Raw genomic sequence first — 26,880 nt, 5'->3', positions numbered from 1 at the left:
GACACAGAGCTTCCAACAAGCTCCCAGAGCCCCATCATCAACATGAGCCAGACACTTGACGAAAGCCTCTATGAAGAAAGACAACAAAACACATCAAAAAAGGAAATTTTGAGAAATGGGAGACGGTGCAAGGTATGGAAAAGGGCTTTGACAAAAACATGTCCTCGCAGAGGTATGATGTTGCACCCATGACACAAGAACCATGTGACACTCTTTCCCGCCCTATTTTCCTCATTGCTTACCACCAATTAGCATACCGAACTGCCTATTTATCTTGTTTATTGCCTATCTCCCCATTAAAATATAAGCCCTGTGAGGACTGAAATTTGTTTGTTGCCATATCCCCAGCACCTGGAATAATGCCTAGCACATTAAACACAGTAAACATTCCAAAAATATATACTGAATAAATGAACGAACAGGATCAATAAATAAGAAACATTTATGAAAAAAGACTCAGGAATAAGAAATACAGCAACAGATTTTAAAGGTCACTAGAATAGGAAGATAAAATAGAGAAATTTTAGGATAGTAGGATTAAAAAAAAGATATAAAAAATAAAGGAGAAAAGAAAATTAGAGGATCAGGGCACCTGGGTGGTTCAGTCAGTTAAGTATCTGCCTTCGGCTCAGGTCATGATCCAAGGTCCCAGGATGGAGCCCCACAGCAGGCTTCCCACTCAGCGGGGAGTCTGCTTCTCCCTCTGCCTCCCCCCGCCCCCCACCTCGGATTGTGCTCTCTCTCTTAAATAAATGAAAGAGAGAGAGAAAGAGGGAGAGAGAGGAAAGGGAAGGGAAAGGAAAGGAAATTGGATCAATCCAGGTGGTCAAACACCTGAATATTAGGAGTTCCAAAGGGAAATAGTGGAGGGGAAGAACGTATTAATTTCAAAAATCTCCAGCATAGATGGATAATTTTCCAGACTGAAAAAGCATGGCAGATTGTTTTCTAAAGATTCCTGCTGGGGTAGCCGGGTGGCTTAGTTGAGCGTCCAACTCTTGATTTTAGCCTAGGTCATGATCTCAGGGTTGTGAGATCAAGCTGGGCATGGAGCCTGCTTGGGATTCTCCCTCTCTCTTTAAAACAAAACAAGATTCCTGCAACACTTCCCATCTCACATGCTCTTATACAATATGATCTTAACACTCATCCCCATTGAGAAATGGTATCTATGTTCCCATCCTTTGCATCTGTAACCAGATGCTTATAATACAATACAATGCTGTGAAAGTTATCCCACATGAGTTCCAAAGCTGGGCTTGCATTTTGCTCACTAGGGCACTTGCACTTGGAACCCTGAGATTCCATGTAAGAAGTTTCACTACCCTGAGGCCACATGGCTATAAATCAAGCCACATAGTGAGGTCACATATTGGCCACTCAGGTTGAAAGCCCCAGCTGACCACCCCCACCCCCCCAGCCAACAGTGCAACATCACTGCCCAACCATGTAAGTGAATTTGTCTTGCACATCCAACCTAGTCAAGCCTTCAGGTGACTGCAGCCCCCTGCCAATACCTGACTGCAATGTATGAAAAATCCCAAAAGAAAACTGCCCCACTGAATCCTTCCCAAATTTAAGCTACTATGTATGTTTGGGGTAGTTTGTTACACAGCAGTAACTACTGGAGAAAAAAGCACTACTAGGTGCTCAGCACAACAATTTGGGTGGGCAATAGGGGAGGGAGACCAACGCATCAAGCATGTTGTTGAGAAATTTAAGAACACCAAGGACAGAGATGATTTGTAAAATTTCCAGCAACAAAAAACAAAAACATAGGGGAATGATTACCAAACTAAAATCCTATATCCATTCAGATGATGAATCAAATTTAAGGGTAGAAATAAAGACAAGATATGCAAGCTCAGAAGGCTGCTAGAAAATGGGCTCCATCAAAATGAGAAAGCAAAAACAGGAAGAGGAAAATACAGGACTAAGAATCCAGGAAATGTCCATGCTGTGGCAGGAAAATGGGTGTTTCCCAGTGGGTTATCTCTGTAAGAAAGTAGAATTAGCACATTACCTGATACATAAGATAGTGTTAGAAGGAGCTTTACACTTAGCGGAACGTTTTGGGTAAATTAGTAATAAAACATAGAAAAACAAATAAATGTAAAAACAAGGCCTCCTTCTGTAGATAGCTCAGATTTATCCCTTTCCTTCACACCAACTGACAGCAAACTCAGGATTATACTCTTCCTTTTTCACCTAGATGGCTGCAGCACCCCTTTCAAGATTCCTGCCTTGTTTTGCTGACCAACCCCATATGCCATTTTTAAAAGAATATGTGAGAGCACCTGGGTGGCTCAGTCAGGTAAGCATCTGCCTTCACCTCAGGTCATGATCCTGGGGTCCTGGGATCGAGCCCTGCATCAGGTTTCCTGATCAGCGGGGAGCCTGCTTCTCCTTCTCCTTCCCTGCTCCTGACCTCTTGATGGCTATTTCAAATAAATAAAATCTTTAAATAGAGAAGAGAAGAGAAAAAATGTGACCAAATCACTCTTTCCTCCAACAACGGATTCCCACAGCACTCAGAATAAGGCAACAAGGGTCTCTGTGGTCGGCCTATGCTCTCACTTGGCAGCACTACCAAGCTGGCACCTCCAGGTTTTCATCATATCCTCTCAGCTAGGTCACATTCTCCCCAGCTACACCCTGCACTCCTCTCCAGGAATCCTGCTCTCTCCTCTACCTTAATCCTCTTGTCTTCCCCTGCTTCCAGTGCAGGGACATGCCCCATGCACATCCTCAGATCGCTAGGTACATATACAGTCGGTTTTCTCAGATGTGAGCTAGGTGGGCCTGGTGAGCACAGTTCCTGTGCTTTATTCGTCCCTGTATTACTGATGTCTGGCACATCAGTGACTGCAACGTTGCTGTGACAATGAATGATACACACAGAAATGTAAGCTGCAAACTCCCTCAGAGCATATGTTGGTGGGTGACAGTCTGAGGAGATGAAACACAAAAATATCAAAGACACTACCCAGGAGAAAAGAGCCTTTCATTCTGAAAACTAGGAAAGGCCTCATTAGACATTCAAATGATTTATTTGCATGATTAATAATCACATTTCCAACAGTGCATCAAGCATCTGAGAATAACATTATTTTGAGTAAAAGCAAAAATCTTCTGGAGACTTCCCCTCTCTCAGGTCCAGGTGCTCAAATGTCCACCATGTCCAGCAGTGCAGAGAGATGGAGCTCAGAGGCAACTTCCTCCTCCCTTGTACTCTGCATCAGCCTTTCCAGGTGCTTCAGCCGTTCACTCACAGATGTGCCTGTTGCCTCTGACAACTGCAGCTGCTCCCCTGTCCTTTCATTCTATTTAAATAAAAAAGAACCTAAAAATAGTTTTGGGATATCCATAAACCCAAATACAGTCTCATCTAGGGCAGTAGCTCTGTCTCATGTTAGAAACTTCATCTGGGGCCTACTGGGCTCAACAAACATGCCTTTTAGCATCTATCCTACATCCTTCAAGCCTCTTCCAGCACACACATATATAGCTGGTGACATCTGCACATAGAATGTTTCCTTCAGATTGTATTAACAACTTTCAGTGTCAGTACATTTTAATAAAATATCACTGTGAAGGGCTATGAGCTATTCCATCGTACGACCTGTAATAGCTTAACCAGACTCTCATCTTCGGATATTTAGTTTCCATTTTTTATGCAGTATGATTAACACTACAGTGAACAAAAAAATAAACAAAAAAATACATTAATTTTTGTTATATATAGTAGTTTCTTTAGGGCAAAATTGGTAAGTCAAAGTGTACAAATATTTTGAAGTTATCTGCCAAACTGATAAAATGTAAACAGTATGTCATCTTAATGTGCGTTTCTCCCCTACCAAAGGGCTTCCTAAAGCCAGTCCAGGAGCATACTTTCTACCTGTCCAGCATTATGTATCTATGATGAAAACTCTATTTTTGCTTCTTTTACCACTGAAGGAGGATGGTAAGGTAGAAAGACCTTGAACTTTGGAATCAGTCAAGTCTGGCTTTGAAAAGCAGCTCGGCCACAGAGCAGCTGGACACTCCTGGGTGAGCCCCTGACATCTGTGATCTTACCTTCCTTGTTCATTAATTTTCCTCAGAGAAAGTTAATCCCAGAAAGGGAGATCGGGGTGATGCCAAGGCCTGGACATTATGTGCACAAACAGAAGCCACCGTCATCACCTTTGTTATTCTCCTCAGTGCCCTCACTGCATGCCAGCACGCAATTATGGGTTTTGTTCAGTTCTTAAGCATGTTTTAATTCCACTCTCCCTTCATTTCACAAATAGAAACACAGAATTAGTTGGGCCTCTATAACACTGAGAGATTAAGTTTAAGAAAATATCTTATTTAACCTGATAATTTATTGGTCATCACATCACACGATGAATGGAGACATTACTTTTCCCAACCATTCTCTTAGTCTTGAATTCTAATTCAAATGCCAAATGTACTCTCCTCCCACCTGAGGGCTAGTAGCGGTCACTGTCTTCATCACAGGTTCAATAGTCTGAGGCAGAGACACCAGAGTCTGAGGAAGGTAGAGGGGAAGGGACGTGGACCCCGTAAACACTCCTGAGTCTGCAGACAACCACTGCTGAAGCTGATCTTCAAACCTAGAGCATTGGAGAACAAGGAAGGAAACATTTAACTATCATTCACTTTTCTCCTATAAATTGTTTTAATTTTTTAATTTTTATTTTTTTAAAAGATTTTATTTTTAAGTAATCTCTACAACATGGGACTCGAACTTACAACCCCAAGATCAAGAATCACATGTTTCACCAAGTGAGCCAGCCAAGTGCCCCTACTTCTAATTTTTTAAAGCTTTGCTTTTTACTAAGGATAGAACAGTTATGACATCAACTGAGAAGCAGAACCATACTCTTAAAAATTTTAATCTTTATTTATTTATGATACCAAATTAGATTTAATGGAAAAGGTGGTATTCATTCAAAAACTGCTTTTGCATGTAACTTAACATTACTCGTAATTCTCTCATTTGGTTTATTTTCTCTGGCTTATTTTGGTGTTATAAATAATTCTTATCTCTCTTTTCTTTTTTTAAGATTTATTTATTTATTTTAGAGAGAGAGCACGCAAGTGGGAGGGGCAGAGGGAGGAGAGAGAATCCCAAGCCAACTCTGCAATGAGCAAGAGCCCATGTGGGGCTCGGTCCCACAACCCTGAGATCACCACCCAAGACGAAATCAAGAATCAGACGCCTAGCCAACTGCACCCACCCAGGCGCCCCAGTAATTCTTATCTCTTGATGGATTATCCAAATGTATGGATTGATGTTTATAGTTAAAATTAACTCAAAATAATATCCCACTGCCACCTAACACACTTCAGAGCTGTTCACTCCATACACTTGTCTTTTCAATAAAAATAATCTGATCCAACTGCTTAAATGATATGGACCTAGGAAAATCTACTTTGGAAATCATGACACATTCATTCACTCTTCCAACACATATTTATCAAGCCCCCACGAAACACTAGGCACCATTTTAGGTACCATGGATACAGCATTGAAAGAAAACACACAAGGTCTGGTTGTAAGCAGCTTACACTTCAGTGAGGGGAGATAGACAGGAACACAAGGTAAGGGAAATGTGGTCTAAAGGTGAGGAAGACAAAGCAGATATGTGACCAGAAGCCTGGGGGGATAGGCAAGAAGGGCCTCACTGAGAAGCAGACATTTGAGCAGAGACTGGACGTGAGTGCAAGGTAAACCATGGGGATGTCACAAAGGTGGCTAAGGAGTTCAGCAAACACAAAGGCCTGGCTGTGCACTGCCTGGCATGCTGAAGGAGCAGAAAGGTCAGAAAGGAAATGGGATGCAGATCATGTAGGGCCTGCCTACCTCATAAAGATTTTGCCTTTGATTGGAGAGGAAGTCACTGGAAGGTTATGCGCAAAGGAGTAACACTTGAAAGGCTCACACTAGGTCTGCCAAGATGAGACCACAACCCGCTGCAAAAAATGGTCTGATTCTGAATATATATTTTAATAGAATAGGATTCATGGATGAACTGGATGTGGAGAGATAATTCCAAGACATTTGGCCAGGGCAGCTGGAAGGACAAAGCCCCATCAACTGAGACCATCAAAGGAGGAGCTGATTGGGGGAAAATTGGTAATTCGATTTGGGATATTAGCACTGAAATGGCTATCAGGCATCCTATAAATGACTAATGAAGATTTCAAGAAACGAGCTGGATATGCAAATCTGGACTTCAGAAAACTCAGGGGTTGAGATATAAATTTGGAGTTGTCAGAATACTGATGTTATTTAAAAATCCCTGAAACTGGATGCTTTCACTGGGGAGTGGGGATGTAGATGACACAGAAAATAGGTGGGAGTACAGGGGATGAGGAAGAACCAGGAGAGTCCTAGGGGGAGTTGCCAGCTGGGCAGGAAAGGGACTCAGGGCCTCCTGGGAGTCAGGAGGGAGAAAACAAAGGTATGGAACACTGCCGGGGACAGGGTGTTCATGGTCTGCAGTGACCCTGACCAAAGCAGACATGCAGGCAGAGAGGAGGTCAGGAGAGACTGAGAAAAGAGGACAGAAATGAGGACCACACTGTTCAAGGAGTTTACAGTCAAGGGAGCAGAAACTCAGGGATGGTCCCCAGTCTGGCTGCTGTGGGAGGAAGGGGACACAACAGAGAGGGATGCTCACTGGAGTGTCCTGAGTGGGTGGGAGATGGAATCCCAGCCAAGAGGAGGGGCTACCCTTGGTGATAAGCTAGACTCAAGGAAGCTGTTGGAGGTGGGGGGGTGGGTACGGACTTTCACTTAGTGAAACCATAAACACCGGTGGTGGGAGATAGAGAGGGGAGTCTACAGTATGGGACGATGCACCGGCACCCTCAGGCTTGCCAAGGGCAGAAAGCTGGTGCCAGCCACACATTCAGCACTCACTATTCACTGAAGACACTCCAGAAGCCAGCCACACTTTCTTCCCACCAGAAAACTTAGGACTGACTCTCAATAATGAACAGTAAATGAAACAGATTTCAAATAAAAAACAGTTTAAGACATACTAAGGCCCTGCCTTTGCCTTCAAAGAGGTTATACTTAACATGTCTGACTGGCCTTTCTTAAACAAAGTCACGTCACTGGGATCCTTACTAAGCCAGCACAAAGAAGCCTAAAGGATACAATAAACAGAAGGAAATGGACTTCACCTCTTGCTCTCCTCTTTCTCCAGCAGCAGACTCCGAGACAGACACTGGGCCAGGAGCTCCTGGGCAGACGATCCACACATCAGATCCTGGGTGCTGGGAACCAGCCCCTCTGGGCCACATTCCACATTCCTCTTCCCTTTCCGGTGCATGTGCAGTAACGGAGCCGGAAACTTGTTTGCAGGATGAAAAGACTTTATCCCCAAACTGTAAGTACATGTTTTGAAATGGTTATGGTCAGGAAAGAGAGGGAGAAAGGGTCTCCCCAGCATCAGGAGTGTGGGTGTAGACACAGAGTCCCAGACCTTGCCTATTTCTGGCTTCCCTTGGGGTCAGTCAGGCTTGGGCACAGAGGGAGGACAGCCTCTGCCTTACAGAAGAGGCTTCCCTTCTCTCCTGAGCAACTGGGTGCTTGGAGCCCCTCCCCTCAGAGTTTAGTTTCCCATCCCAGGGTTATCAACAAGGTCTATTTCCCCCTAATACTGGCAAGATTCTTATTTTTACATTTAGCTCTTAAATCCATGTGTAAGTAATATTAACAAAGAGTGGGAGAAAGGGGATCTGTTTTTTCTAAACAAATGCCAATGTTTACCCTCTTCTCACTGGTTTGGCATGTTACTTTGTCACATGTGGTTGCTTCTGGACTCGCTGACCTGTCTGTCTGCTGTAACTTCACTACATGTTCTGATATCAGGCACAGCAGACCCTCCTTGTTATTCTAACTCAAAATTTTCTCAACGACTGCTACACATTTTCTCATCCTGATGAATTTTAGAATTAACTTGTCAAGACCAGGGGTGTAAATCCTTTTGGGTTTTTAATTAGAAGTGCCCTGATTTTACAGTTTGAGAACTGATATCTTTATAGCACTGCATTTTCCCATCAAAAAGCTAGCAGTCCCTCATTTACTCAGGTTTTCTGAGAGTTTCCTTCACAGGGGTTTAGTGCCTTTCCTGGGTCAGTTTATGTCCGTATGTTAGGCGTTTGTTGCTGCTGTAAATCAGTTTTAACGTGTGGAAATGACAGTTCCTCCTGCCTTTCAATATTTATGCCATCTTATCTGTGTCCCTAAAATGGGCAGCATTTCCAGGACAACAGTGAACAAATGACATCAGGGGCAGCTCAGGCTGGTTCTGACGTCAGTGTTTCTAATGTCTTAGCAAGAAAGAGGTTTTTTTGGTTGTTTAATGGTAGAAAGCCTTATCAAGCTAAGGAATTTTTTCACCCAAGTTTGATAAGAAATTTTATCAGGAATGAGTATAAATTGGGATGGGAGGATATAAATCTTAAGAAAAGCATTTAAACACTTACTGAAATGATCACTGTTTCTCTGCTATAACAGCAAATTACACAAGTCGATTTCTGTTGACATGGTCTATCCTGGGATAAAGCCTACTTGTGAATTTTTTTATGTATTACAAGATTATATGTAATAACACATTTTATTCAGTACTTTTGAACGAGGTTTGTAAGTCAGATCAGATGTCAGCTGTCTTTTGTCTACACTCTCCTGGCTATGTTATGATTTCAGGGTCGGGTCTGGTAAATGACACGTTTGCATGAGAATGATCTGTTCCTCGCGTGCTTGCCAGTATATACACACAGTGGGCTAGATTCTGTGTGTAGAACACTTATGTTCTATGTACTCTGGAGGAGAATAATCCAGTCTGCTCTGCTGGCTGTTGGGACCTAAATACACAATGGACACAGATCTTACCGCTCCTGACTCAGATGTAGCCCCTTCTGTGTTTGCATCCTGGCTCGTTCCCATGACAAAGGGACATCGTATTTTCTCAAATGGTTTTTAAAAAAATATACACATATCTGACCATCTTCACTCAGAGCCTCTGAAAAAAATACAAAAACAAATGAAAAAAGAATATCAAAAGAGCACCAAGTGACTGCTCGAAATCTGCTTAAATACACCAATTTAAGGACAAGCCCTACTGATTATAGTCACACAGTGATGTGACTCCCATGCTTAACCACATACGCCCCAACAGCCATGTCATTTATAGTTCAGATAGGTTCACGTCCAGACTGTGGCACGGACAGTATAACCACTCAGAGTCACCAACATCTAACTTAGAGCCAGCCTCAGGGCCCATTTCAGGAAGGTAGGTCCAGGCTCTCCTGGAGCATTCCTAGCTCCTCCCAATGTTTACAGTCACCTGGAAGTCACTGAGGCAAGCCCACAGCACCGAGTGCTAACTACCTGATGTGACAGGAAGCCTGGGGGGTGTCCAGTCCCTCAGCTTGTGGTTGATGCACAAAGCAATGATATCGTCCCATGGGATCTCGGCAACGGAAGGCCCTGGCCCCTGGCCCAGGGAACGGCTTTTGCTGTTCCACCTGCGGTAGGTTCTGCAGAGCAGGTTTTCCACCTGGGACTGGAGGATAGGCTGCGTCTGGCGAGAGCTGGGGATCTGGGAGGCATACTGGACAACCATGGAGCACACGGGGAGCCAGGGCGCTGTAGGGAAAGCACCTCCTCGGTTACAAGGTTTGCCCAAAGTACAGGCAGATGCTGCACAAGATGTTCTCTACATTTTTTTAGACAAAGACAACTGTGTATTTGAGAAGTTTGTTTTCAAATTTGAAAACAACAGAACCACAGCTGCTTAAGGAGGGAAGAGCATCTCCCTCCCTGTGTCCCAGTAAGAGATGCAGTCACCCTGTACAAAATACACAACAAAGAGTCCACCCCAGAGGCTCTGACTATACAGGCCTGTGGTCGCACCAGAAATCTATACTTTAACCGGCAACCAGGTGGCTCTGGTACAGGAAGTCTGGGCTTCCCTTGGGGAACCCTGCCCTAGTTCACAGCACAGAGGATTTATGCTATGTGATTTCCTTCCCTTTGGGTTTCTTCAGTAACAAGCATCTGCTGGACCTACTGAAGACCACACCCCGAAGTTTAGAAGGGCACCTGAGGCCTCTGTTCCGCAAGGCCCAAAGGAGAATAGTCCTGCCAAGGCCATGTGCTGTGCCACATAAGTAGCAAACAGCTTCATTCCCTCCTATCAGTGTCACCAAGGGAAGGGACAACCTCCTTGCCCAGCCCAGGGGACCTGTAAAGTCTTCATCAAAACAGCCTCACCTGGGCACAACCAGAGTCATAGAACAGAGGCGGCTTTGACAAAGAAGGAACACTGGTATTAAAGCAGCACTGAGTGGCATGGCCCCAGCACAGCCAGCAGTGTGGACAGGGCTACATGATCTCCATGCTCTTTGCCCCCACACCCTGTGGCAAAGACATTGACCTGCTGTCAATTCATAAACCACAGGCCTTGGGCTACGTATTCCTGCCAACACCACTCACCACCTTTTTCCTTGGGCTGTGTGGACACCCACAGACTGCTCTATTGGTGGTAAAGAGCCAACAGCCCCCGCCCATACACAGAGCCCCAGCTGTGTCTGACTCCTGAACCAGAGGGCAGGTGGAAGTAGGTATGGTGTGGGAACAGGAAAGGAGAACATACAAACCTCACACTAGTGCCCAATACCTGCCAGATTGTCAGTACAGTAAAAAAGGGAACAGGAGGCTTGGCTTTCCCACATTCCTCCCCAGCCAGGACCCCTCAGCATGAGCACGCACCCCCTGGGGGTGGAAGGTCCATCTGTGGAAGCTGGAAGCTGAGCACAGCCTGCCTCAGCCAGGCCAGGTGCTCCGGGGCGTTCCAGTGAAGGTGAGGAAGCAGCCGGCTGCCCCCCGCCTTGGCAAACTCAGTGACAGGCCAGGACAGGTCACACAACTGTTCAGAGGACACCAGGGAGGCCAGGAAGTGCAGCACACTGTTGAACAGCTCGATGATGGCTCCGGGCTCCTGTGAGGCCAGGCCGCCTTGCCGCCTCTCTCTTCTGTCATGGAAAAACCGGCCACTAAACTCACGACCAACCCCATCTTCCACATACTGAATGAGGGTCTGGCAGCAAAGGTCAAGGGAACAGGGGCAGTGGGAGACCAGCCACTGCACGGCCCGTGAAACCTGAGACACAAAGACGGTCAGAAGAGACTTGGTTAAACAATTCATCCTGTTTTTCAGAGAGAACTTCCTGAAGGTGCCCCTCCCACAGCTGCCACAGCAGGTGCCACAGTGAGCACCAGCCTGTCAACCACACTAGGAAGCAGGCAGAAACTTCCCCCGCAGTTGAGTTCGGCCTCCTAAGCCTCCCTGAGAGGGGCTCCAGGTCCCATCCTATTCCAAGGAATACAGCCTGCAGGATCACCCCTGGAAGTGCTTAGGCCCGAGGGAAACCAGTCCTGAACATCGTCTTTACCAAGCACAGAAAGGGAAGCCGTGTCTCCCCCTGCTTAGGACTAACATCTCACTGCATACCCACATGCTCTCACACCCCTGTGTATCTTTCTTCCTGCAGTTACTTTCACTGTAATTCCCAGTACTTCTTTCCCTAAATGAAACTATTACAACAAAACCTCTAAAAAAATTTACATGAACAATTTAATTGGTTGCAGATAGCAAGACTGTGGGGCATGTCTTTATTTTGATTTCTGTTATATTTTTTCAAAGCTGTCTGTCAAAACATATGTGGAATTTAAGAAACAAAACAGAAGATCATAGAAGAGAGGAAAAAACAAAACAAGACGAAATCAGGGAAACAAACCAAAAGACACTCTTAAGCACAGTAAACAAACTGAGGGCTGCTGGAGGGGAGGGGGGTGGAGGGAGAGGGTAATTGGGTGATAGACATTAAGGAGGGCATGGGATGTAATGAGCACTAGGTATAAGACTGATGAATCACTGACAACTTTCTTGGAAACCAATAATATAATACATTATATGTTAATTTAATTTACATAAAAATAAATTAATTTTTAAACATTATACGTTAATTTAATTTACATAAACATAAATTAATTTTTTTAAAAACCCAAGCAGTAATATACACTACATTTAAGACAGAACAAAAGCGGACAACTGATATGTCTTACTGGGCCTTTAAAAATGATGAAGACTTACCTTAGTTGTGCCTTGTAAATCATTAATGGAATCAGGGATCTCAATAACGGTATAATCTGAAATCAGCTTAGCTGAAACCAAATCCTGCAGCATCAGACCTTTGACAGAAGCAAAGGGAGGTCACCTGTCTTCTGCTCTCAGTGTGCCCACAAACTAACACACCTCACTGTACTGACCCCACCCAGCCCTGCTCCCAGTCACTGCTGTCCCTTGACCCCTACAGCACACTGCCAGCACTTCCTCAGACCAGGGGCTCGCCCCGTTTCGTAAACATGCTGGTTCATCCACAAAATTGCCTTCACAAACCATCTTCCACTTCCTTCTCCATGGCGTCCCCTCCTGGGCTAGGGACAAGGACCACGAGTGGAAGCGCAGGCTGAAAGGGCTTGGCCTGAAGGAGCTGCTTGAGCTGCAGCAACGCAGACAGCCAGTACACGTCCTCCTCCGCCACGTCCTCGCTCTCCACTTTGGGGGGAAGCAGCAGCATGAGCCCACTGGCTCCCAGAAGCTCCTTCTGCGTCTCCACAGCATCAAGGGCGCAGTCGCTGAGAGCACCGTGAGCCACCTGGAACAACATCTAGACCGTCAGGAGGGACAACCAGGGGACAAATCAGCAGAGACTGTGAGCCCCAGAGCAAGTACAATCAGAGGCTCACAGCTCTCTGCGCTGTCCTCCCTCCATAAGACTGTAAATTAGTGCAAGAAATAGCCAGATCAACAGATAATTCAGCCTCTAGCTAGAACTGTTTGAAGACGATACTTTAATCTGAACAATTACCTTTAAACAGGTATAAAAATAGGTAAGCCCAAAATACAAACAAACCAGGTACGCCCACAACGACAGAAGGGGGTAAAGGCAAGCCAGCAGCATCATGCGGATGGGAACAACCACGGGATTAAGGAAGCAGAGGAAACTAGACCTGAAGGGCTAGAGATGTAGGTATGGAAGGAACCAGACCAGCTGAGCCTGCAAAAGCCCCAAGCACTCAGACCCAGTGGCACCAAGAGCCAGAGGCGAGGTTCAGGACCACATGGACAAGTCATACACAGAGCAGTGGCCCTACAGGTCATCCATCCACCTGCAGGCGGCCTCTAAGTGCATCCTGCCCCCTGGGCAGGCATCCTATCCTGAGAGGATGCAGGCATAATGGAGGGACTTAGCACTGGCCACTCCCCACTTGTCCCAAGAGGAAGAGACAAGATGAATCCCTTCTAAAGAAATCAAACAATGCAAGAAAGAGACATGCAGGTCCTGACATTTGGGGGTATCCCCCCAAAAAGGTGGGCTTGCTATTCAGTGACCCTCTACCCCACCCCAAACACAGAGCCTATGACCAGCCTTTTAGGGCTTCATTCAGGTACGGGCAACTTCAGATAAGGTGTCTGAGGAGAGCCTCCAACATAAAAGAGAGACTAGAATAACAGAGAAAAGGAAATCCAAAAGGAAACAGATAATGCATGGGACGTAAGAAAACTCAGACCTCAAAAATCCTAATTTCCTCTGATGATGTATCCAAAAATAGTCACAAGATGATATGATAAAGTCAATAAGGATAAGAACAAGGAAATGAAATTATATCTACGGAATAAAAAACCCAAGAGAACATTTGGAATATAAAGTCAGTGAATCTCCCAGAGCACAATATTTAAAAACAAGACAGAAAATAGGGTAGAAAGGATAAGAAGCTCAGAGGATTAACTGATGAGATCGAACACCTGTCTCGTAGGAGTTCAAAAGAGAAAAGGAAAAAAGAGAAGGAAAACAGGTGGCAATGAGATACAAGAACATCCCACAAGTGGAATAGTCGTCTCCAGCCCGCAAGGACCTGCCAAGCCCAGCACAGTGAGCGCAGGCAGTCAGCACCAGGCATACCCAAGTGGACTTTCAGAACCCCAGAGACAAAGAGCAGACTTCTAGAGAAAAACAAAACCAGGTCAGAGAGAAAAGAACAGGAATCACCTCAGACATCTCAACAACTCTGGATGCCAGGTGACCATGGAGTAAAACTGGAAGGAAAAACCTTTCAATCCACACTTCTACAAACCTCACTAAACCATAAAATAAATATGAGGGTAAACACATGTTCAGAGAGTCAAGGAATCAGAAAATTCTATTCCCACAGATCCTTTCTTTGGAAGAAACTGGAAGATGCACCCTACCAAACAGGAAACTAAACCGAGAAAAAAACATAGCTGCTGCTGTCAATGGCAGGACCAAATAAGCACTTGGTAGGAGTCAGGTGTGGTCCTAAGAACTCTACAGGTGTAACTCACTTCACCCTCAAGGGCACCTTGTGCGATGCCACGACGTGGTAGCTGTATCGCCTGGGGCAATTTATTCTAACTTCTTGGAACCTCAGTTCTTAGATAAAAGAAGGATCATAAGATCTTACTTACATGTGGAATTTATAAAACAAAACAAACGAGCAAAGGAAAAAAAAAAAAAGAGGGACAGAGACAAACCAAGAAACAGACTCTTAACACAGAGAACAAACTGCAGGTCACCAGAGGGGAGGTGGGTGAAACAGGTGACAGGGGTTAAGGAGTGCACTTGTCATGATGAAATAAATACATAAATAGCATAACATAACATAACATAACATAACAAAATAGATATAAGCAAGCAGGAGCGGGAGAGGGGAGAATGACAGTCATAATTTGGTTTACCAACCAGGGAGGAGGCGTGCTTGACACTTCCCCCCACTCCCCCAGCTTCCTTTTCCCACTGGGACATTAGCTCCTGAAAAACGGAGATTTGTGTTGCTTTCTGCTATATCCCCAGCACCTGGAATAATGCTTGAGACAGAGAAGTCACTCAATAAATACTTGTGAAATGCATATCTGAGTGAGTGGATGAGGAGTGCAGTGTGACTTCTGAAAGAGAGATGCTTTCTCTCCAAGAGGTACAAGCCAGTCTGAGATTGATTAAAAACCAAAACAAAGAAACAAAGCAAAAATTGAGGAAGGGGAGGAAATTAACAAAATGAAAATCAGGAAAGCTCAGAGAGCAGAGACCCTGTTGTGTTATACAAATAAACAATAACACAAAATATGATCCAAAAAAAAAAAAAAAAGAGGGCTCCTAAGAGTACTCATATACAAGGAACTTGCCCAAGCTCAGAGTCAGCAGGGGAAGGAGCAGGACCATGCTATTGGTATGGAGACCCAAGTGGCAGCCACGCCCTGGGATACAAGGTCAGCCCAGAGGAGAACAAGCCGATGGCACTTTCTCAAAGGAAGAGATAAAGCGAAGTGACAGCATCTGGAAACCTCTACTAAGATGTATACAGCCCACATGCTTGCATATTTGTGTAAAAATTAAAGAAAGATACAGAGAAAACTACATTAAGTGAGAAAATAAGGCAACTATTGCTTGCAAAAAAAAAAAAAAAAGAAATGTAGTCACAGAACACTTACTGGTTCTGGGGCAAACAGCAGTCACATGGCCATCAAAATGTGACCCTACTCACTGTGATAAGATAAAGTGATGATGTAGCCACCCTGAAAACTGGGGAAGGCTGAGTAGGACCATGATATAAGAGTTCACTCCTCACCTAGCATAGGGTGCAGCCATGAAGACACGCCCATGATCTCACCTTCTAGTGCCCATGCTCTTGCACGATCCCCTACCCTGACTCGCTTTAAACAGAATCAGACAAAAGTGATGGGATGTCACTTCTATAATTAGGTTACAGAGAGACTCTGCCATCTTGCCCAGCTGATGGCAGCCAGCCGCCAAGTTGTAAGCTGCCTTATGGAGAGGACCCAGCCACAGACTGCAAGGAAGTGAATCCTCCAACAATCATGACAATGAGCTTAAAAGTGGATCTTCCCCCAGTCAAGCTTTCAGATGAGACCAGAGCTTTGGCTTACATCTTGATTTCCACCTTGTGAGAAACCCTGAGCTAGAGGACCCAACTAAACCACACCTGCACTTCTGACCCACAGAAACTGTGAGATAATAAATGTTTGCTATTTTAAGCTGCTAAGTTTGGGGGTAATTGTTGTATAGCAAAAGATATGTTTTAATGGAAAGTCAGTGAAGAACATGTAAAGTAGGTAAGTTGAGAAAGAGCAACATCAGCATGTGATCTGGAAACACAACAGAAATCAAGCCCTGGGGAGAGGGGCTAGGAGGTGGGGCAAGGGCTGATATGTCTCATTATAAATCATGAGATGTGATCTGACTTTTTAACTACATGCAAGTACTGCTTTGATTAAAAGACTTAAGAATAAAAGCAAGATGAACAACAAACTAATTGTCCAGTTGGTGAAATCTGACTTTATGGCCATAGGAAAAAAAAGAAGAACATGAACCAAGACATGACTGTTAACCCTAAATGGTGAGAGCATAAATGGCTCTTATCATCTTTATGTTTCCTCTATATTTCCTTATATTTCTAAAGTTTCATACATGTATTACTTTTCATTTAGAAAATAAAATAAGTAGTATTAAAATGGAAAAACACAGGCGCCTGGCTGGCTCAGTCAGAAGAGCATGTGACTCTTGATCTCAGGGTCATGAGTTCAAGCCTCACATTGGGTGTAGAGTTTACTTAATAAATAATAAAAATAAATAAAATAAAATGGAAAAACAAAATAAAAACCCTACAATCAAACTACAATTTGAAGAAGCTCCAATTTGAAGCGGGAACACAGACTAGAGTATCACTTGCAGATGAGCAGTGTGGCACAAAGGTAACTTTCTTAGGAAGAGGGGAGGTCTGAGCACAGCAGGCCAAGTCAGGACGTATGGGAGACAGCAGATTCTCACTGAGCCCTCATACGAGCATGCAGCCCAGCTAGCCCTCATGAGACCCTGGTGCAGTGAGTCATGACCACATTATAGAAAGCACCACAACTAGGCTCAAAGAGCTGGCCAGAGCAGCAGCTGCCAACCCCAGGTCTGCACCATCCAGAAGCCTACACTTTCTGCCCTGCACTGCTATATTCCAAGCAAATAAAATACATAGCTGGGTGTATCTGAATACATACACTAATACCTAAAATGTATTTATGTAGGCTTGAAGCTAATGAGGAAATAGGTTCTCATTAAACAAGAATCTCTCAGGTAATGGTTGCCAGAAGGGAAGGAGTGGGGGCTCAGCAAAATGGAAGACAGTGGGAGGTATAAGCTTCCAGTCATGGAATGAATAATCGGGGGATAAAAGGTATAGGACAGGGAATATAGTCAATGCTATTGTAACAGCGCTGTACGTGACAGTAAATACACTGTGGCGAGCACACCATAACATACAGACTTAAGGAATCATTATGCTGTACACCTGAAATTAATGTTAACATTGTATATCAACTATACTTCAATAAAAACAAAATAAAAATTAAAAAAAAAAAAGATTCTCTCAGGGAACCAGTTAACATTTGTACTATACAAACACGTATAAAGAACAAAAATTAGAACTTATAATCAAAAACTGAGGACAACTTGAATATAAAACAAAACCAACTGACCTGAAATGCCCAATACTGAACTTACATAGTAGCTAGGACCAAGTTTAGTGAAAACTGCATAAGATTAAAAACTATGAGTCTTTTGTAAAAACTGATGTATCAGGAAGCTATTACAATAAAGATGTCAACTATTGGCAAACCACATGACATAACAGGCTCTGCATTTTTGTGAAATGCTTTGTCTCTAATCCCTCTTGGGTTAATTACCAGAGGCCCATGGAGTTAGGGCTCCTGATTGTGTAAATCTACGCATTTGTTCAGGGTGGTTCTGAGTTTTCACCAAGTTCTCAAAGAGGTCTGTAACCTGAAATGGTTAAGGCTCACTGCACTCCTGAGAATCTAGCTTGGTATGTCACACCAAGAGGAAGTCCATGGGATGTCATCAGGACACAAGGAGCAACAGACATGATACGGGCTTCTGAGCCTCCTACACTCCTTCAAAACTTCAAGGCACTTATATGATTCCATCAATGTCTGGGAATGAGTGAAATAAGAAAATCACAGAAGTGAATACACGTGATTCTCACCCACCTTTATACACACGTTGACAGCGACAGTCTGATCCCCTCTGCTGCTGAGCGCATGAAATAGAGCAAGCGTCTGAATGCCCCCAGGCTCACTGCTTGTGTCACCCACGGAGCCATCACCTCCCATGAACTTGACTTGTAACCAGTTCGCTAAAATTCTGTGAATAAAAGAAAATGACACTTCAAAAGATTCTAATTCTAAAAGTAAACTATAAAGATTTTTAGGAAAAATAAGGAAGAGAACTACCAGAGATGTAGGTTCACAGACATCAACTCTTACTGTGAAGCTGAGATGGACAAAACAGGCTGTGATTTTAAACTGGAGCTAGGAATTCTACAGGGGCAACAGGAGAGGGCACTCATGAACCTGGTCCATTGTAGTGTGATTTAAAATTCTGAAGCACTATTTCTATCGTGAGCAATAGAAAAGGTCCTTAAGAGTTTGAAATACGGTGGGGTGCCTGGGTAGCGCACTCGTTAAGTGTCTGCCTTCGGCTCAGGGCGTGATCCCGGAGTTCTGGGATCGAGCCCCACATCAGGCTCCTCTGCTGGGAGCCTGCTTCTTCCTCTCCCACTCCCCCTGCTTGTGTTCCCTCTCTCGCTGGCTGTCTCTCTCTCTGTCAGATAAATAAATAAAATCTTTAAAAAAAAAAAAGTTTGAAATACAGTTGATCCTTGAACAACACAGGTTTGAATTGTGCGGGTCCAGGTATATGCAGATTTTTTTAATAATGACAGTACAGTACTATAAATGTATTTTCCTTATGATTTTCTTAATAACATTTTCTCTAGCTTTATTATAAGAATATAGTAATACAATAGATATAACATACAAAATACATGTCAACTGTTTATGTTAGGCTTCACCTAACATAACCACAGTAGTGGTTAAGTTCTGGAGGAGTCAAAAGTTATATTCAGATTTCCAACTGTGTAGGGGGGACTGACCTCCATAAACCCCATGTTATTCAAGGATCAACCACATACATGTTTTACAGAACTAAATTTCATGCCTGAGCACTTAAGAATTATTGTGATGTGTATTTCTTAGTGAATAAACTTATTACTGAATCAGAAGACAGCTGTTTTCTTCTAAGAAATGAATCACCATTTAAATACTTTCAAAATACCACAACTCTCTTCTTTGCTTTATGACTTTTTCCTTAGCTTGCATGTGTTTCAATAGTAACTGCTAAAAAAGGAATGTATTCAGAGAACTTAGTATCCTCAAACACTGCTAATAGGAATGGAAAAATGGTTCAGCCACTGTGGAAAACCATTTGGCAATTCTTCAAAGACTTTTAAATATAAAGTTACCTCACAACCTAGCATTCCACTCTGTATATAACACACAGAACTGCAAACATCTGTCCACACAAACACATACTCATGAATGTTCATCACAGAATTATTCATAATAACCAAAGAGCGGAAACAATCCAAATGCCTATTAACTGATGAACAGATAAATAAAATGTGTTATAGTCACACAATGGAATATTATTCGGCCACAAAAAAAGAATGAAGGACTGATATCTGCTACAAGACAAAACCCAGAAAACACGACAGCTGAGTGAAAGGTGCCAGTCATAAGCCTACAGATAGTAGGACTTCATTCATACAGGATGTCTAGAATAGGAAAATGCATAGAAGACAGGAAACGTATTAGTGGTTTCCAGGAGCTGACAACAGGGAGGAATGACGAATAACTGCTAATGGATATGGGATTTCTTTGTGGGTAAAAAATGTTCTGGAATTAGTGGTGATAGTTGTACCATTCTGTGAATATTAAAAACCAGTGAAACAGAAACTTTAAATGGGTGAAATTTATGTGTGAATTACATGTCAATAAAGTTGTTAAAAAAGAAAAGTAACACGTTCTGCTCTAAAGTGACTTCTGGAAGCAGTTTGGTTACAGGAAACAATGCCATGTCAATTTCTTGGATTTCTTTTTAAAAATGCCAGTTTTTTCCTTAAAAAAAAAAAAAAAGGAACTATAGCAAACACACCGTAAACTGTCTTCCCCAAGAATCTACAACGAAGCAAGCTTTAATCAATACACCTCAGCACAGCATTAAATGAGGATCAACTCTTAAGTGTTTTTGGGCCCAGTTTACAGAGTAAAAATTTAAATAATCTGAAGTGTCTGCTTCAAATCACAAACAAAACAGACTACAAGTCCCTCATGCCTAATGCTCTTGGAGAATCACTCTGCCTCCTGAAGTCACTTTCTCAACTTCAAAGCCCAGAGCGGGAAACCCTTCCTGACCTGCCAGGACTCCCTGGAGACTGCTCCTCTCCATCAGGCAACACCAGCACCAGCTTCCAAAACACACGCTCCCGCCTCCCAGGGAGGTGCTTGGCCACGAGGGACGGCAGGTCCAGGGGCACCCATGCCACATCACTGTAAGGGATAGAACACAGAGGGTAAGCCAGTGCACAAGCCCCAGCAGGAGAAGCACACACACCAGGGAGCATGACAGACCTCAGCAGTTGCTTGTAGAAGTGCTGAACCTTCATCTGGTGCGCTGTTTTATTTCTGAGCCACCTTAACCTACAAAGAAAGGAGAAGGACACTGTGACTGCATGAGGACAGCTCAGTGCCCATGCAAGGAGCTTGATAAATTACTTACTGATGTTCTGAATAGAAAGTAACTGGTTACTTTAACTGGTTAATAGTGTCTCCTGATGGGGAATGCTTAGGAGACCAAGAAAACTTTTGCTGATAAAGAAACCAATTAGTCAAAGGACTTGTTCATTCCACAAATATCAAGCAATTATCTATTGTCCCTAGTGCCAACCATGGGAGATGAGCAGGACACAAACAAAAATCCTGCCCTCTAGAACACTGTCATGCGAACAGAAGAACCTCCACCAACAAGAATGGACATGGTATATCCACAAAGACCAGAGGGAAACAGGTGATTCTTGTACGATTCAATTACCAGGCCCTGAGTGAAGTGGAAAAGGCACATGAAATCAAAGCATGCAGAACATGTCACGTGTCCAGAACTGGAGTGGAAGACAACCTTCAATAACACAATCCTGCATTATCTTCACTCTCTCTGATTCTACCCGTCTTCCCTCCAAATGCACACATGAATCCACACTCTCCATAAAGCCAGGTGGGGCAAGGGAGCACTAGGCAGCCATGGCAGGCTAAGTGCTAACCTGGTGCAGGAGATGCCCACTTTCCCTGCATGGCCCAGGTCCAGAAGGCCCTTGGCCAAGTTCTCCTCAGCAATGGGGCACTCTGCACTGGGTACCAATGCCCTCAGCCGGTCATTCATATCCACACAGCAGGGTGCTGCAGGGAAGGCCCGCATCTGGCGCCTCAGTTTCTTCCGGGCTGCAACAGCTTCCCTCCACCTGGAAAATATACCACCATATCATCACTGGGTTATTTTAAAATTTACTACAGGGACAACTGCGAAATCACAGTGCAGGAAGCACATTTTTTGGCAATGTTTAGGTCTTTTTCAGCAATAGTCCTCAAACTGAGAAATGAATCAGAATTAAAATTAATACTCAGGCACAAGAAAGGCATGGTAACAGATGAGTGGTGGTGAACAACAAAACTGATAAATTTATATTAAGCACTAAAGCTGAACAATCTTTGGAAGCCAATTTGGCAATATGGATACAAATATAAGATACACGTATACTTTGACCCAGCAAATACCACTGATCGGAATTTATCTCCAGGTATGTGTGCATCTGTATGAAATGTTTGTACAAGGACAGTCACTGCAGCACTCTTTGTCACACCTAAAAAGAAAAGCCACGTGAAAGTCCATCAACTGAGAACCAGGTAGGTCATTTATGGTACCACCGACACCTGGAAGAGTCCAACATGCTGTTGTGGTTAGGCCTTCACCTGACCTCAAACGGCGTAAAGAAAGGTTAGCACAGAGTAGAGAACATGCTATCATCTGTCCTAACAACCACAAAAAAGGGCAGAAGACTTCTGGATGGGTACTCAGCAGCTGCTTCTGAGAAGGAAAATGGGGGTCTCTTGTGGAATAGAGACATTTCTCCCTCTATTTCCTCTTATGTGGTTGAAACTTCAAGGTACACTGTGACTTATTTTAAATGAAATTATGAAATGAATCACCATACAACATACATAGTACATGCCCAGTTTAAAGATTAATGCTAAATAAAACAGCCACAGACTTCCATCCAATTAAGAACCAGTGGCCATGACCAGCACTGGGCCCTGCTCAATCACACACCCTCTCACTCCCACAGGTAACCACTATGCTAAGTTTATGTTCGTCATTTTCCTTTTTTTCAGGGTTATACTACCATATACAAATCTATATTTGAATATACACTGTATGTTGTACACATTTCCCTAAGAATTCCTTTTTTCACTATAAATTATGTTTTAGAAATTCATCCACATGCGTGCATACAGCTAGAATTTGTTTGGCTTATTCATAGCCATCTCCCTGTGTCGAGAGCAGTGGGTAAATGACAGAAAGCAACACATAAATATTTGTCGAAATACAGAAGCTCCCAACCTAATTCCTTACTTATTCCCTTAGCATCTACCCTTTAGGAAGGAACATGTTTCACGTGTGTATATAACTGACTATTTCTGAAAGTATAGTCTTGTCAAAGGCTCTCCCCGTGTGCGTCCATTTCATCTGCAGGGACACAGGACTCACCGCTGGAGATACTTGCAGAAGCACTGAAGCTCCTGGAGGGTCTCCTTTGCAGTCTGGAAAATTTCCTCCCCGAGAAACAAGTCCACCAGGTGGGCACAGACATCCTCACAGCAACGGGCCATGCGGACCCTCTGGTCTGTCTCCACTGCACTCCTACAGAAGAGGGCAATCAGGATGGGGACACTGCACCCAGGGCCCACAGACATTGAGGGCTTGCCCTAAAAAATGGCAAGACCCACATTCTTACTATTGAAATGTAATTATGTCTCTGCCACAAGAGAAGCTCTCGCTGTCAAATAAATAAATAAAATTATAAAAAAAGAGAAGCTTTTAAGATTTTCATCTTACTTAATGTACAGACGCCTGAAAAGACAGAGGAAAAAAGAACGAAAGAGGTACAGGGTACTAGATCATAGGTCCAACAGAGCCCTTGCAAATAGTTAATAAATAAACCTTTATCTTAAGAATATAGTTACCAATTTTAATTTTTAAATGACCAGTAAGACAACTACAACACCTTCTCATCAGCAGTATCTGATGTTTCCAATTAGAAATGTCTCAAGTACATGACAGCTGACAGCCAAGACTGACAGCCCATGTTTTACACGGTAGTGGCCCTCAGATAAACCAATATCTAAAAGATTTTTATGACAAAATTCTGTCAACTAAGGGAGCACAGAAAATGCTATCAAATACATGTAGTCACAAAATCAAAGTAGCTTAAACAAGCAAGACCTGTTTCCAGTAGCCATCCTCTGTGGCAGGTGGAGATAGCCCTGGTGCTGAACTGAAGCCCAGGCCTCCTGGGACTGTGAGAAACCATATCGCAAGTCCTAGCTCTTACATATTTCCTAACACTCCTTCCTGGGATTAAGAACAGATATCAATCCGGGGCACCTGGGTGGCACAGCGGTTAAGCATCTGCCTTCGGCTCAGGGCGTGATCCCGGCATTATGGGATCGAGCCCCACATCAGGCTCCTCCGCTGGGAGCCTGCTTCTTCCTCTCCCACTCCCCCTGCTTGTGTTCCTTCTCTCGCTGGCTGTCTCTATCTCTGTCGAATAAATAAATAAAATCTTAAAAAAAAAAAAAAAAAAAGAACAGATATCAATCCAACACTTATGAGATCTCATGCTTATGGTAAGCAGGGAAATAGACTCCCATTTATTAAAGATGGAAAGAAACATTATTTAAACAAAACACTTCAGCCTCCTGGCTATGTCCTCCATCTGCACTGGAATCTGTGCTCTGTACTAATATAGTTCATCACTTTCAAGGCTACCTCGGGGAGCTTAAGCACAGGGACAGATTTCCCTGCACACTGAACTTCTTTTTACCCTGAAGCTTGGAGGTAAAATTAATAAAGTTCTTAAGCGACCATCAACTTAATACAGATTACCATACACATAAAATGTTATATATGGTCCTGGAATCGAGCCTCACGTCAGGCTCCTTGCTCAGCGGGGAGCCTGCTTCTCCCTCTCCCTGCCATTCCCCCTGGTTGTGCGCTCTCTCCCTCTCTCTCTCTCTTTCTCTGTCAAATAAATAATAAAATCTTTAAAAACAAAAAAACTGTAATAGATACACAAGAAATAAAGAGAAAGGAATCCAAATATATTATTAATGAAAGCCATCAAACCACAAAAGAAGAGAAGAAAGGAATGGAGAAGAACTATTAAAAAAACAGACAGCAATTAACAAAATGGCAATAAGCACATACCTACCTATCAATAATTACTTTAAATATATATGCTCTAATCAAAATACATAGGGTGATTGAATGGATTAAAAAACAAGATCCATCTACATGCTGCCTACAAGAGACTCACTTCAGACCTAAAGACATATAGACTGAAAGTGAAGGAGTGGAAAACATACACCATGCAAATGGAAGTGTAAAAAAAAAAAAAAAAAAGCCAAGGTAGCCATACTTATATCAAACAAAGTAGACTTTAAAACAAAGGCGATAGCAAGAGACAAAAGAACTGCACTACATGATGATAAAAGGAACAATCCAAAAAGAGGACATAACAATTGTAAAATATCTATATACCCAACATGGGAGCACCTAAATACATAAAGCAAATATTAACAGACATAAAAGGAGAAACTCACAGTAATACAGTAATGACAGAAGACTTTAAAATCATATTTGCATCCATGGATAGATCAGACAGAAAATCAACGAGGAATCAGTGACTTTGAACAACACATGAGACCAGTTAGACCTAACAGATATATATGGAACATTCCATCCAAAAACAGCAGAATACATTCTTTAAGTGCACATTGAACATTCTCCAGGACAGATCACTTGTTAGGCCACAGAACAAGTCTCAATAAATTTAAGAAGACTGAAATCATATAAAGCATCTCTTCCAAACACAACAGTATGAAACTAAAAATCAATAACAAGAAAAAATCTGGAAAGAATACAAACAAATGGGGGCTAAGCAATAGACTACTAAACAATAAATGGGTCAACAAAGAAATCAAAAAAGAAGTTTAAAAAGTACATGGAGACAAATGAAAATGAAAACACAATAGTCCGAAATCTTTGGGATGCAGCTGTTCAAAGAGGGAAGTTTATAATGATACAGGCCTACCTCAAGAAATAAGAAAAATCTCAAATAAACCACCTAATCTTACACCTGAAGGAACTAGGGGGAAAAGGACAAACAAAACCCAAAGCTTATAGCAGGAACGAAGTAATAAAGATTAGAGCAGAAATAAATGAAACTGAGAGTAAACATAAAACAGAAAAGATCAATAAAACCAAGAGCTGGCAGTTTAAAAAGATAAACAAAATTGATAAACCTTTAGCCAGACTCATCAAGAAAAAGACAGGATTCAAAATCAGAAATGAAAGAGGAGACATAACAACTCACACCACAGAAATACAAAGGTTAAAAGAAAATATTGTGAAAAATTATATGCCAACAAACTGGACAACCTAGAAGAAATAAATTCCTAGAAACATATAATCTTCTAAAATTGAATCAGGAAGAAACAGAAATTTTTAATAGATTACTAGTAATGAAATGGAATCAGTAATCAAAAAAACTCCCAGAAAAACAAAAGTCCAAGACTAGATGGCTTCACCGGTAAATTCTATCAAATATGTAAATAAGAGTGAATACCTATTTTTTATCAAACTGTTCCAAAATATAGAACAGAAAGGAAAACAGTCTATAAATGTAGAAATATTCATTCTACAAAGCCAGCATCATCCTGATACAAAAACAAAGACACTACAAAAAAGAAAACTACAGGCCAATTTCCCTGATGAACACAGACGCAAAAATCCTCAATGAAATATTAGCAGACTGAATTCAACCATACATTAAAAAAATAATTCACCATGATTGAGTGGGATTTATTCCAGGGATGCAAAGGTGGTTCATATTTGCCAATCAATATGACACACCATATTAACAAAAGAAAGGATAAAAACCATATGATCATCTCAACAGATGCAGAAAAAGCATTTGACAAAATACAACACCCATTCATGATAAAAATCCTCAACAAAGTATGTTTAGAGGAAACACATTCAATATAATAAAGGCCATAATATGAAAAACTCACAGCAAACATCATATTCGATGGCGAAAAACTGAGAGCTTTTCCTCTAAGATCAATAACAAGTCAAGGATGCCATTCTCACCATTTTTTTTCAATACAGTCCTAGAAGTCCCAGCCACAACAATGAGATAAGAAAAAGAAATAAAGACATCCATATTGGTAAAAAAGAAGTAAAACTGTCACTATTTTCAGATGATGTGATACTATATATAGAAAACCCTAAAGACTCCACCAAAAACTATCAGAACTGATAAAGTTTCAGGATACAAAATTAATACACAGAAATTTGCCACATTTCTATACACTAATAACGAAGAAGCAGAAGGAGAAATTAAGAAAACAATCCCATTTACAGTTGCTCCAAAAAGAATAAAATACCTAGGAATAAATTTAACCAAGGAGATAAAAGACCTATACTCTGAAAACAATAAAACACTGATTAAAG

The 26,880-nt window shown here is 42.5% G+C and overlaps 1 protein-coding gene and 1 long non-coding RNA gene across 6 annotated transcripts in view; one reads left to right on the top strand and one right to left on the bottom strand.

The window, feature by feature from the left end:
- Positions 1–5: 5 nt before the first annotated feature.
- Positions 6–6,236, top strand: LOC117801042. 2 transcript variants are annotated; one of them, XR_004623405.1, is made up of 3 exons: positions 6–132; positions 2,213–2,314; positions 6,023–6,236. It is a non-coding gene; the product is annotated as an uncharacterized LOC117801042 (long non-coding RNA). The 2 variants fall into 2 exon arrangements; XR_004623403.1 differs by lacking the exon at positions 6,023–6,236 and adding an exon at positions 5,073–5,127.
- The window catches only part of MCM3AP (minichromosome maintenance complex component 3 associated protein), a 50,270-nt gene continuing 26,407 nt past the window's right edge, over positions 3,018–26,880 (bottom strand). For 2 of the 4 annotated variants that reach the window (XM_019799480.2, XM_002919054.4), the window contains exons 17-29: positions 22,852–23,004; positions 21,350–21,547; positions 20,664–20,732; positions 20,448–20,582; positions 18,183–18,336; positions 12,486–12,744; positions 12,180–12,277; positions 10,796–11,186; positions 9,413–9,670; positions 8,915–9,044; positions 7,201–7,404; positions 4,469–4,619; positions 3,018–3,323 (exon numbers count right to left, since the gene is read on the bottom strand). In XM_019799480.2, the coding sequence (XP_019655039.1) occupies positions 3,165–3,323; positions 4,469–4,619; positions 7,201–7,404; positions 8,915–9,044; positions 9,413–9,670; positions 10,796–11,186; positions 12,180–12,277; positions 12,486–12,744; positions 18,183–18,336; positions 20,448–20,582; positions 20,664–20,732; positions 21,350–21,547; positions 22,852–23,004 (2,359 nt within the window). In that variant the 3' untranslated portion in view covers positions 3,018–3,164. Of the gene's footprint in view, positions 4,276–4,468; positions 4,620–7,200; positions 7,405–8,914; positions 9,045–9,412; positions 9,671–10,795; positions 11,187–12,179; positions 12,278–12,485; positions 12,745–18,182; positions 18,337–20,447; positions 20,583–20,663; positions 20,733–21,349; positions 21,548–22,851; positions 23,005–26,880 lie in introns of all 4 variants that reach the window. The other 2 variants (XM_011224745.3, XM_034654162.1) reach the window with 2 other exon arrangements.

Source organism: Ailuropoda melanoleuca, chromosome 1 (genome assembly GCF_002007445.2).
Source record: "Ailuropoda melanoleuca isolate Jingjing chromosome 1, ASM200744v2, whole genome shotgun sequence".
Lineage (NCBI taxonomy): Eukaryota > Metazoa > Chordata > Mammalia > Carnivora > Ursidae > Ailuropoda > Ailuropoda melanoleuca.
The sequence above is the reverse complement of the archived record's forward strand: the minus strand, read 5'-3'. Positions and strand labels throughout refer to the sequence as shown.